This window comes from Dryobates pubescens, chromosome 8, assembly GCF_014839835.1.
Source record: "Dryobates pubescens isolate bDryPub1 chromosome 8, bDryPub1.pri, whole genome shotgun sequence".
Taxonomy (NCBI): Eukaryota; Metazoa; Chordata; class Aves; order Piciformes; family Picidae; genus Dryobates; species Dryobates pubescens.
In genome coordinates, this window is record NC_071619.1 from 19,748,475 (window position 1) to 19,761,574 (window position 13,100).

At 44.5% G+C, this 13,100-nt stretch overlaps 1 protein-coding gene across 2 annotated transcripts in view; it reads left to right on the top strand.

The window, feature by feature from the left end:
• The first annotated feature begins 12,889 nt into the window (after nt 1-12,889).
• ZSWIM8 (zinc finger SWIM-type containing 8) overlaps nt 12,890-13,100 on the top strand; it is a 60,994-nt gene continuing 60,783 nt past the window's right edge. For both annotated transcript variants that reach the window (XM_009897652.2, XM_054163324.1), the window contains exon 1: nt 12,890-13,091. In XM_009897652.2, the coding sequence (XP_009895954.2) occupies nt 12,914-13,091 (178 nt within the window). In that variant the 5' untranslated portion in view covers nt 12,890-12,913. The remainder of the gene's footprint in view (nt 13,092-13,100) is intronic.

A 13,100-nucleotide genomic window follows, 5' to 3' on the forward strand; every position in this document is an offset into this window, starting at 1 on the left:
TTTCTGTAAAACAATTTAACATACAGGTGTGGACCTGGCTAGGTTGCTGGGTTTTGTGTGCAAATGCTCAACTAAACAGTTCCACTCATGCTTTCTAGGAACTATAGGATAGTTGGGTTACCAGTGTTGCAAAGAAACTATTTTTAAAATGTAATTGCAGGAATCTTTAAAACATGCAATGTCAGAACACCTGCAAACTTGCCTTTGAGACAGATCTAATCTGTTTGTGCCTTTTCTCAAGGAGCTGAATGCCTGCAGTGCAATTTTTGCTGCTAACCCTCTTTGAAGTGCCAGGCTTCATCCTTCGGCAGTGCTGTGCTTGGCTCCATGCTGGCCGTGTTGTCCTACAGCTGCTGGCAAAGTCCCTAAGACACAAGCTGCAGATTGCTCCTTATCTTCCAGGAAGTAAAATGACAGGAGGACTAAGGGCAGTTATGTCACAGACCTCTAGTTTGGCAGGGGATTAAATGCTAAGTTCCACACTGCAGCAGCAGTATCTGTCTGAGAAACATCGAAGGATTTGGCTTTTACCTTCAGCCCCCCAAAGCAGCTCAACATTTCTGTGCCTTGGATTCTGTCACATCTCTAGGTTAACCTGGTTTGATCTTTCTCTTTATACTCATAATGTCAACAGGCATAGAAATACCCAAAGGATTGAAACTATGAGATTGTTTCCCTAAACCTACTTAGCTGGTGATCATTCAGGAGTTAGAATAAATTGTTGTTTAACACAAGTGAGATGCAGGCCTGTCATTGTCTTCTGAAATTCCCATGTTCTAGTTGAAAATATTTCTCTCTCCTAGATCTTACCACCATGAAAGCTGTGAGAATCCTTGTAATTAACATCCTAGGAGTCCTGCTGGGAGGATGAAAGGAAGTATCCCGTCTCTTTCACCTGCTTTTACACCTTACTGGTACTATAGGCATGCCTGCCAATGCTCTTAATTGTCCTGACATTTTTCAGAGCACCATTATTGCTCTTTATTGTTTAAACTGGGCCTGTGGCCCAAACCACGTGCTTTGCCACCAAGGCTTATTGGAACTGCCTGTTTGGATAAGCCACACTCAGCTGCCCTAGGACTGTCTTTTGTCACTGAAGTTGGCCAGCAGCAGATATTTCAAAAGGTGCTATGTATGAGTTTGTACTGACCAAGTTCAACAACTTTTCCTTTGCGGGTATTTTGTTCTTTGTCCACTTAAATTAATTACTTGCATTACTGTTATTATAATTAAAAATAGAAGTGCGAGTACTCGGTTCTCTAGGTGTTGTACAAACACTATCCTCTACCTTTTGGTGATTTGTCTTTTTTATTTTCAAGCCTGGTAGTTTATATCACTGACTCTTAAAAAATATTAATGCAATGTAATTATTTAATTTACTACATGAATGTTTAATCCAACTAAGTGCTCAGCTTCAGTAGTTTCTGGCAGTGAGAACCAATATAATTTTATTCTCCATAACACATAATTTCTTTTTCATTGTTCCTGAATTAATTGCCTTTTGTTTTTGTGGGTCCCATCTGTTCTTGTGTTCTTAGCTATGAGAGGAAATAAGGAGCCTGGCTTTGTGTTCTCTGTTGTCCATTGCTCTAGAGATAGTCCCTTTTTTAAAACTCCGGCCTTTTTGTCTCTCTTTAACCCAAAGAGTCTAGGTATCTGATAACATGCTGTCTCTCCACATGTACTCTTTCTGCTGGATCTTTAAGCTTTAGTAACCAGAAGGAAATGCAGTTTGCCAGGGAAGGCTGTACTATCTGCTCATTATTTTAAGTATTATTTTCTATAGTAGGTGATGATAAGATTTCAGTGCTGTATGTGTATTATTATGCAGTGTGTCCAGGCACCCAAGAGGGCCAATGGCATCCTGGCCTGTATCAAGAGCAGTGTGGCCAGCAGGAGAAGGGAAGTCATTCTGTCCCTGTACACTGCACTGCTTAGGCCACACCTCGAGTACTGTGTCCAGTTCTGGGCCCCTCAATTTAGGAAGGAGGTTGACTTGCTGGAACGAGTCCAGAGAAGGGCAACGAAGTTGGTGAGGGGTTTGAAACACAAGCCCTACGAGGAGAGGCTGAGGGACCTGGGGTTGCTTAGCCTGGAGAAGAGGAGACTCAGGGGTGACCTTATTACTCTCTACAACTACCTGAAGGGAGGTTGTAGACAGGCAGATGTGGGTCTCTTCTCCCAGGCAGCCAGTACCAGAACAAGAGGACACAGTCTCAGGCTGCGCCAGGGGAGGTTTAGGTTGGATGTTAGGAAGAAGTTCTATACAGAGAGAGTGATTGCCCATTGGAATGGGCTGCCTGGGGAGGTGGTGGAGTCACTGTCCCTGGAGGTGTTCAGGAGGAGACTTGATGGGGTGCTGGGTGCTATGGTTTAGTTGTTAGGTGGGTTGGATTGGTTGATGGGTTGGACGCGATGATCTTGAAGGTCTCTTCCAACCTGGTTTATTCTATGTATTCTATGTATTCTATGTATTATGTATGTATGATGGAACTAGCTTTAAACTTGCTACTGTAATCCTGGTGGCAACCTAGCCACAATAGGATGAAAATCAATCAATGTTTAATTCTCCCCATGTCTCAGAAAGATGCAGCAGCCTCTCTGAGCTCAAAGCAATTACTGGGGGTATGTCTGGGGAGCATAACACAGGTCTAGGAAGTGAACACCTGAATAGTTGTGTAGAGCTTTGCCTTGGCTGATACAGTCCAACTTTGCAGCATTAGCCTATTGGATAAGGCTAATGCACATACTATTCTCCAGGAGTTGAGAGCTCAGTTGCTGCTACTGGTGGCTGCACTGTCCTGCATGGATGCTGTGAGACAACTTCTTGTAGCAGTGTGGCACACATTGTTAATGTGAGAAAGAGAATGTCACTGTGACTGGCTGAGAATGTTGGCAAAGGCTGGCCCAGTGCTTGTATCTTCCTGACCTGCAGTGTCTGTACTGGTACCCTTATAAGCCCTGTCCAGTCCAGGCTTTGGCCGAAATGAAAGATTATCCCTTTCCTGTAGCTGAATGCTGTTCTGATGATTTCTGTGAGTTATGTTCTGTTTATTAACCTGGACAGGACAATCCTTGTAGACTTGTAGCAAAGCATAACAGATCAGTTTCTCAAAGGTTGGAAGCACTGGTGAGAGAAACCAGGAGCATGGTTATTTGCTATCTCAGGGGTGAGAGAGGTGACCCAGCTTGTTGTCTGCCTTCCTTTCTGAAGCCAATATCCTGAAGTATTTTCACCCCAAAAAAAGCTGCAGTGATCCATCAGCCACTTGAAGACAAATTTTTATGTGTATATTCAGCAATCAGATGAAAACTTTCAAGAGAGGAACTGCACTGTGGTATTTAAGACCATCTTGATAGACTTGCTGGGCATTTCTTGCAGCTAGAGAGAACAGAATGGCCCCTAAAGCCCCAGCTTTAGATTGGTCTTTGTGACCCAGACCAATGCATATCTCTTGGGATGTACTCACTTATACACTCTGTCCTATTAAAATCCTTTTCTACTACCCAGGGGCTGACTGAGTACCTCCTGAAATCAGTTAAGTGCCAAAACTGTCATGTCCCTTGGATCAAACCAATGGCTTACAAGGTATGTTAATAAATGGATTATACTGTGACTGTGTGGGGCTCTGTCTTATTTTTAATAAGGGAATCTGTTCCAAGGGGAGGTTTTAGGATTTTTTTCAGCATTTAATCAAGCTAATTAAATTTCTGTATTAATGTTATTTTTTAGAGCAGCTTTAACATGCCTAAAGCATGTTACAAAGTCAGTATCATGTTAGCTATCATTACAGTGAAATGCAACGGTTCTTCAAGTGACATATTTTTGTCCATTTGAAATAGCTAAGGCTTATCTGCAGGTCAACTCATTGCACTTAAAACTTAACAGCATTTAATAGATCAGCTTAATGGTTTGTTGTTACAGGTGGTCTTTTTATACTGCCCTGAACTTGTTCAGCATGATTTAGTCTCCTTTCAGTCTAGGATTCCCTTGTCACCACCCTAATACAGCCAGCCTATGTAAAAACAAAAGTGGGAGGAGGAACATGCAGTTTGAATGAGCCACTGATACAAAGACACTGTCCTACTCCCTGCTGCTGCTCCCACTGATGAAATCTGCATTGCTGTATAAAAAGTGTGTTTTCAAAAAATAGTCCAGATCCTTGCAGTCTCACTGCTACTGCACTGCTTTTCCCAACTTGTGAGTTAGGCTAGGGCTTGGTGTAGCTGATGCCTGCAGACTCTCAAGTATTATAGTGTATAATTTTTTGTGTGTGCTGACTCCAGCATCAGGAATAAAAATTGCAGTAAAGTGATCCTGCTGGGAAGCCTTTGATGAGCATGGCGATTCCCAGTCCATGCCAGTCCTGGGGCTCAGGCAGCAGGTACCTGTCAAATGTTTTCATGAGAGGTCATCATGTAGTGAATTGCTCTCAGGTTTGCCTGGCATGCTAGCCTGGATAGTGGGCCCCCCTCACTGTGAAGATAGGGAGTATGTGGGAGATTAGCCATGGCAATGTAACTGGACAACTCAGGTGAAACCACTTACAAAGTTTATAGTCTCTGTTACTTTCTTTTCAAAAGCAGAACAAGCACCCTTCAAACAACAACAAAATCCTCCTCTTTGCAGTTTAACTGATTTACTCTGTATCCAATGAATAAAATGTGCTTTCCCCCTTCCCTGCTTGCATGTACAGGCTTGCTGGAGATAAACTAGGATTACAGCCGCTGTTTGTGGGATGGAGACCTGCTTAAGAGGGGACAAGTACATTATTCTGATTGCTGAACACCGTAGTTTCATTAGAACCAGTACCCAAATACACTGGAGGAAAGCTTCTTTGCTTCAGGTTTGCCATTTCTTTCTCTCTAGCAAGACTAAGGAGGAGACTATGATTCAGCACAACTTTATTGAGGTCTCAGCAGAAACATTTCTAAGTCTCAAAATATTTGAACTTATTTCATTACATGTAGAAAGACTCTCCTGAAGATGTGAGAAGCAGGTAAATACAGCAGAGAAGGGTAACTCTGAGTTTGTTGGATTACTTCACTTAGCCAAGAACTGCTTACATATATTGCAGAAAAGTGTATGTTGGTCTTAATGTGAATGAATGAACCTTCTATTTCTTCCTAACCATGATCCTGTACTTATCAACTATACCCCCAGTAGCAAATACAGAAACCTGTACATCACTTGCAGCTTTTTTGTGTGGGTTGTTGTTTGGTTTTATTTATTTATTTATTTATTTCCATTTCTTGGATTGTAAAATTATAGACTGATAGAACAGGAATGTCACTTTTAGAAATTTTCCTTGATTAGTTTTGGAAGACTGATAATAAGCCAAGAAACCTATTACTTAATGCCTGCATCAAAAGAGGCATTTTAGAGTATTTAGGAATCTTTCAAGTATGTAATATGGCTAGTTAGGATAATACACTCTGTAGACAACCTGAGTTATCAATTGCTGAGTTTCTGTAAATTAACTACCTGACCTGCTCTCTAGACAAAGGAAAGAGAGGTTACTGCTTTCACCATCTTTTCACCTTGGCTAAATAAATCTTGTGAAGTTCAACAAGAGTTCGTAAGGTTCAACAAGACCAAGTGTAGGATCCTGCACCTGGGCCTGAACAATCCTCGTTATCAGTACAGGCTGGGAGACGAGGTGATAGAAACCAGCCCTCTGGAAAAGGGAGTTCTGGTGGACATGAGCCAACAATGTGCACTTGCAGCCCAGAAGGCAAATCACATCAAAAGAAGCATGGCCAGCAGGTCAAGAGGCGATTCTGCCACATTCCTCTGGTAAGACCTCATCTGGAGTACTGTGTGCAGGTCTGGAGATCTCAACACAGGACATGGAGGAGGGCCACAAAGATGATCAGGTGATCAGGGGGCTGGAACACCTCTCCTATAAGGACAAGCTGAGTGAGCTGGGGCTGTTCAGCCTGGAGAAGAGAATGCTCCAGGGAGACCTAATAGCAGCCTTCCAGCACCTGAAGGGGGTCTGCAATAAGGTTGGAGAGGGACTGTTTATGAAGGCCTGGAGTGGTATGATGAGGGACAATGGTTTGAAATTAGAGAAGACTAGATTTAGATTGGATGTTAGGAACAAGTTCTTCACTATGAGAGTGGGGAAACACTGGAACAGATTGCCCAAGGAGGTAGTTGGGGCTCCATCCAAAATTTAACAGCTGTTGCAAAGCATTCCCCTACTGGCTCCATTTCTCATCTATGTATGTAGGTACCAGACACCTCACAAACAATGAATTCACTTTTTAGTAAGGTTCTAATATCAGCAATATGTTCATACTCTATAAGATTCCAAAGAGAGAACCTTGGACATCATCAGTTCAAAGTCTCTTGTGGAAAGGATTAGTCAAGGATTGGAAATTGCTCAGTCCAAATGGAGGAAATTTGTTTTCCAGAGCTTGCAATTCCTCAGGGCAGCTTTGCTTTCAGCTTCCCAGTATGCAGTGTCTGGTAAAGCTCTGTGTGTCTTACACAACTGCTTGTCTAGATAGAAGCAGAGCAAGGGGAAACGAGCTATGCGCTGTCCCTTCTTTTGTGCTAATGCAGCATTTATCCATCTGTTCTACAAGCCTAGTGTCTTCTTGTGAGGTCTCTAGGGAGGTTTAATATCTGTTATTAACAGTGATCTTCTAGGAGGAATGGGACCAGATAAAATAATTATTTCCAGTTTGCTATAGTGTCAGAGTGGCTGAGTGCAGGAAACCATTCTTCTGCACGCTCAGTGTATTACTCAGACACAAAGCCATATGAATGCTTTAAAAATTTGCCTTTGCTTGTCGTTTCCGAGTGTCGTATCGTGTGTGAAAAGACAATGAAATCTTTGCCGAGTCAGAATGCAGCTGAACAGCTGGGTCCTGCTGCATCAGCAGAGATAAAATCTCTAGAGTGCTTTATTTTGTTATTGACTCTCTGTTAGATTCAAGCCAGAGCAAGGATGTGTTTTACTTCCGAAGAGCTCAGAAATAAAGCCATGCTAGCTATGACTTCTAGACTACCACACAACTCACCAGCAGAAAGCCGTTTCTGGGGTGCAATGCAGGCTCTCTTTGATCTGTGGTCCTTAGTGACAGCTTAAGACAGGAAACAAATATAAATGTTGCAATTCTGCTTCAGGGTATGTGTGAGCACTACTATGTGTCTCTCATGAAATGCTGCATTCTGAAAATTGTGAGTAACAGAAGCAATGGAATTTTGAAGAGCAATTTCCTTCTTCTGAAATGAGAGCAAAGAAAAGAGGGGAAAAAAAACCCAACCAAACCCCCAAAAATATATCCCTGTAAAGAAGAAACCATTTTAGTGGCAACCTTGTCATCACTGCTGGATTTCTTACTGAATTTCTTCTTAGCAGAGGACTACTGAAATTGTCAGATGCTATTTTTCATGGTCTCCTCATAAGTGACTATAATTGTTGTGGTATCTACAAGGGAAATACATGCCTGTCTCATGCAATGAGTTGGCTGCAAAAAAAATGCACGAGTGTTTGATGAACTCCTGTGCCTTTCTGACCCATACCCCTGAGGCCAAGGAGAAGCAAGTAATCACACCTGCACTCCCTCACATTTGCCAGGGGAACAACCCACCCAGGTCTGGTCTGTTTATGTCAGAAGACACTTATTTTTTTTTCTTTGTTCTTTTGAACTGCATTTTAAAATAGAAGTGCAAATGTTCACCTTGCTTTCCTTTCCTCATTACTTTCATCATCTCTCTCATGCTTTCAGCCAGCAGTGTTTGAGAAAGTAAAAGCAAGATTTCTTTGGAAGTTTCCACAACTTGTGATCTCTAAGCATGGAAGAAGGAGGAATGGGAATGAGGATTGCTCCAATTTATTGCAGTTAAACATAACACTCTGAAACCCACTTAAAATTTGAAGCATATCACATTAGTAAAGTTCTCTACAGTTCCTACGCTCCTCTGCCTTTCTTGATGTAAGGTGTATTCTCTACTGGATTCTGGTAAAAGCCAACAGTGGTGTTTTGCACTAATGTTAACAAAAGATAGTGGTGAGTAGCACCACGTTTATGCCATCACAGTATCCCCATGCCCATTTGTGCCATTTCAAGTACCACAATGTGTACAAGGTATTGTAATACCTTCATGTATCTCTGCTTTCTCATGTGGCACAGATTCTTGGCAATGACCTTGCCCAGACTGCTGTTGATGTTTCCCATTATCAGGCAGGTATGTCTCTCTCTCAAATTGCTGCTGGTGCTGTGCACTAACAGGTTATGTGGCAGCAAAAATTTGATCCAGTCAGGCATTAACACCAGAACATGTGACTGAGCTTGCCACGATGGGCTGTGGCCTATCGCCTTGTGCCTAGCTTGCAGAGAGTCCTGCCTTCATTTGCCTGCCTAGTGCATCTGTGGGGTACACAGTGCACCTTGGTGTGTGGTAGATTGCTTGGAAGAACAACCTGTTACTAACCTTAGCCACCACTTAGGAAAAAGTCTTGCAAGGAACACCAAACCAGTGTCAGGATGTCATTTGCAGTCTGGCATTAACATGGTAAAAACCATGAAAAGCCATTTTCATCTCTTTGTGTTCTTTCAGTATTCAGCACTGAGAAACAGGCAGCAACCCTGCGGCAAACAATTCTTACTTCATCACACAAAATTTTGCATACTGCAGAAATTTGTCTTGTCTTTTCTATGCATGTATTCATCCATTTGCTTCAAAGTTGTTGCCAGCTGCATCAAACAGGGGCAGTTCAAGAGAAAGTATAGAAAGGAACAAAATACCTGGAGTAGAATAGTGCTGTGCCTCCTCAGACCAAGGCTGGGGAGACAGCAAGACAGTTATACCCTGCCAAGATGGACAGGCTGGGGGGTTGCGGCTGTGATACCAGCTTGGAACATGGCATGCAGTAGAAGTACCCACTTAGACAGAAATGGCAGGATCAGAGAGCCTGAGAGATGCTTCTTGGCAAAGAGCCCAGCATTTGGCAGACCACTGAGCCAAAAGAGAAATATCTCAAATTAATGAATGGATGTACTATGCAAGGCTTTCTTACCTGGAGTAGTGTCTCCCTATTCCACCCTCCCCAGCTTCTAGACAGTGGGCATCTTCTTGGAGCATTTGATTCAGATGTTTGATGTCATGAAAAGCATCAGCCTGCTCCCCCATCGTCTCTCCTCTCATGGTGTCCTTGTTCTTTCTTTCCACTGGAGGATGCAAATCATCCTTGAATTTGGGGATTCCCAAACACTGCCCTGTAAGATTCCTATTGAATTTGGAATTATTTCTGCATCTTAGTTTAAGAGATGATAATCCTTCTCAAACTGTGAAACAGAAACCCTGCTGACAAGGAGCATTCATTACTGACATTACCTTCTGAGTCCAGGCCCAAGACAATACTCTGCATTTTCTGAGGTCACTGAGGTGTCCATGTGAGCTGCATCACCCCTCAAGTTCACAGACCAGCTCATCTATGGAAATGTTCTCCTCACAAAACCAAACAGGTCCCGTACCTCTACCTGGTTAAGAGTGCAGTGGGCTATACCTGAGGAGAATTACATGTTACCAGGAGTACGAAGGCAATGATCAAATCCGCATGCTGCACTGACTGTTGTTTGGACCTCGGCTACGCCTGAGGGCCATTTTGTGTTGATCACAAGGTCAAAGTTTTTGTTATGTATTGCATTCCGTTGTGAGGTAGTCTTAATCCAGGCAGTTTGGTAGATGGTTAATTAAACTCCAATTCTGGTAAATTAATAGGTAAGAGAGGCCTAGAAGTAAATCTAACTGAAAAAGTGATATTTCTGAACCTCAGATCATGGGCAATGGTAGAACCAATGGGCTAGATATTAAACAGATTTAACAGATGTGTAGAGTGGTGTGGCAACAGCTAGAGCTACGCCGACGGAGATTCCCCTTCAGACATCTGTGGAGAACTTCCCATCAGAAAAGTCACTTTGCACCAGCTCAGCACTGACATACTGCTGTGGTGGTTTTGAGGATATTAAGTATTCTATCACTGCTATCTTTGTGGAACCAAAGTATAAACATTTTGATTTTCTAGAATTAAGGACAAAGCTCTGCTTGATGATCTAAATCCTCAGGCTCCATTGAGTATCGTCTGCTTGCCTCTACACACTATAGAAAGGGACTGAGCATGGTAATTACCTAATCACCCAACTGTGTATCATTACCTCTCACGGTAATTACAACAACTACTGTTAAGAGTATTCCTTACTAGCTGAAAAACAGGTTCTAGGCAACTCTTCTATTTTCTCCAAGGAAGAGCCCCTGCATTTCAAAGATCCTGAACTAATAGTTTGATACACCTAGTTTTGTGTAACAGACTGATAAAGATCACCTGTTGGATTTCAAGCTTTGCCATGTGCATGTGTGCGTGAGTAAAAATGAGCTCTTCCTGTGAACTTGGAAAATTTGCATACAACCTGATGGCCAAAGTGTCTGAGGAAAAAAAGCACAGCAAGCCTGGTAATGTTCTGAGTTTATTCAGCTAAAAAATATTTATGGAAAAAGACATGAAGTAAATACTTTTCTCATGCACCTGACTGCTTCCTCAGATATCTGCCTGAGAGGAACCCCTGAATTTACTTTTCTAAGTATTTTCAGAACAGCAGCTTTGGACAAGCAACACATTGTTAGATTAAGTCTGTGAGAGATTTGAGGAATAGGGGGACTGTGAACTCTCTGTTCTTTACAAGTAGGAAAGCTACCACATCCCTTTGTTCAAGGTTCTGGCCCTTCCCAGAAGCCACATTATACTCTGAAAGATCTGACAGCTGATGACCATTTTAGTAATATAACTTTACATTCACAGTCTTAAACTGGCAATCATTACATATGTAAGAACAAGCCATGCAGATAAGTTTTCTTTGAGGCTTATGGTGCACATCAAGGACTATAGTGAATTAAGATGAGTGAGATCATGTTCCCAGACCCAGTTGTTTCTCTCAGCTCTATGATTATTATTATTTAGTATTTCATTCTTTTTTCTCTATTTTTTCCCCCCTCCATTGTTTGTTTTTTCCCCCCTCTATACAAATATGGGAAGGTAGCTGCAGGTCCAGCCTATAGCTGTTTGGCTGACAACTCTCAAAGAAAATTTGGTATTTTCAGTTTACTTTCACAATGAACTAGATCTTCAAATTAAAGTTATAAAAACCCCTCAGATATCCCTCTCCCCTCTTTCAGTGGGGATAGGATAACCATCCCCAACCTCTGCAGTTTATGTAACTGGCAGGCTAGTTACCATATCTTTTAATTTTGAAGTTGTTCGGTCTCCTGCTATTCCCCAGACACCCGCCGCCTTCCCGCGGACTTCTGTTGGAAGAGCAAGGGACTTTCTTGGCTCGAGGAAAGAGGTCACTGTGGTCTGACTCGTACTTCTGACAAGGACTTAACTCTTGTAAGTGTCCTCTGCTACTGGAAAGGTTACCATTTATCTCCAATAAGATAAGCACAGCTGAGTTATTTCTAACTCACACAACTTATCTGCAATATGTTCTGGGAAAAAAAAAAAATCCACATTTTTTTGCACTCCCGTCGCCTTTGGCTGTATGCGCTGGCACAACGGGCAAGCTTTTATTTCACTATAACCCCTTCAATGCAAACCCACCTCGCAACTTCGGCCTGTCCCCGGGGGCACCCGCTTGTTAAAAAGCAGGGCCCAGGCCCCCACCAAGCACCATGGCCTTTTTTTCGGGACGCTTGCCTTCGCAGCAAGCCTAACTCGGACACCAGATACTCATTTTTCCAGAGACAGTTCTTTCAGCTCTCCCCTTCCTCGCTGGCCCGGTGGCGCTGGTCTGGCTCTTGGCTCGGCCCTACTGGGAGATGCGGCCCAGTCCCAACCCGTAGGCACGCAGCTAACCATCCCGCCAGACGACGCACGGCCCGGCTGTCCCAGCATGCAGTGCGGCTGCCGGGGCCCGGCGGCGGAAGCCGGAAACACCGCGGCGGAAGTAGGGCTCAGCTGGTGCAGAGGGGGGGGTGGTGTCGCAGGTGAAGCTGGGAAGCGCGGAGCCATCTTGGTGCCCGCGCCGGGCAGGGACCCGCCGCCGCGCCAGGACAGCGGACCGCCATCGGGCCGGGCACGGGGGGGCGTCCGCGCGCGGGGCCCCGCTGGCCATGGGCATCTAGCGTCGCGGGGTCCAACCGCGACGGGAGCGGCGGCGGCGACAGGTTGTCTCCTGCCCCTATCCGCCGGCGACCAGAGCCGAGCTCTCCCCGCCTGCCGTCGCCCGCGCCCCCATGAGGCCGGAGCCTCTGCCCGCCGCCCTCTGGCGCCGGTGACGAGCCCCTAGGAGGTCGCGCCGCCCCCATCGCGGGCTCCCCGTCCCCCCCGAACCGTTTTTAAGCCTCTGCGAGTGGGAGGGAAGTTGTCCCCCCCAACCTCCGCAGCCCCTTCCCGCCTTCGCCCTCACTCCGGTTCCACCGAGAGTGAGAAAAGCACAACCTCAGGGAGACTGGCCCTACGCACAGATAGCTGCTTGCCCACAGCGGGAGCCCCAGCGAAGGAAACCGGCCCCCTTCTCTCGTTCTCTAGTCTTGGGGCCATTGGCGTTGGAAGCTTTCAGATCCTCCGGCCGGCACCTGTCCCGTCTGGAGACAGCTCTCGTAGACTAACCAACTCCCTGCGCCTCGAGTGTATTTTGTGGACATAAGCATTTTTTCCCCAACTTTTTTTAGGAACTTGCTTGCTTGGATTTTTTCCCCCCCTGGGATTTTTACGAGCTATCCCGTAGTTGATTTCCTGCTTCTTCCACCTCAGATGCGCCTTTTTTTCCTGGTGGTGTAATATGGGGATCGACTTCAAATTGAGATTTTAAGTATTGCAGGAGCCCTCAAGTCCATCCACCTGTTTAAAGTGAGCAGTGCTCGCTCTTTCTTTTCTCCCTACGTCGCTTGTCGGATGTGATGGATCTCATGTTCGCAGAGTGGGAGGACGGGGAGAGGTTTTCATTTGAAGACTCCGATCGCTTTGAGGAAGACTCTCTTTGTTCCTTCATCTCTGAGGCAGAGAGCCTTTGCCAGAACTGGAGAGGATGGAGGAAGCAATCGGCTGGACCCAATTCTCCCACTGTCAAAATGAAAGGTGAGATCA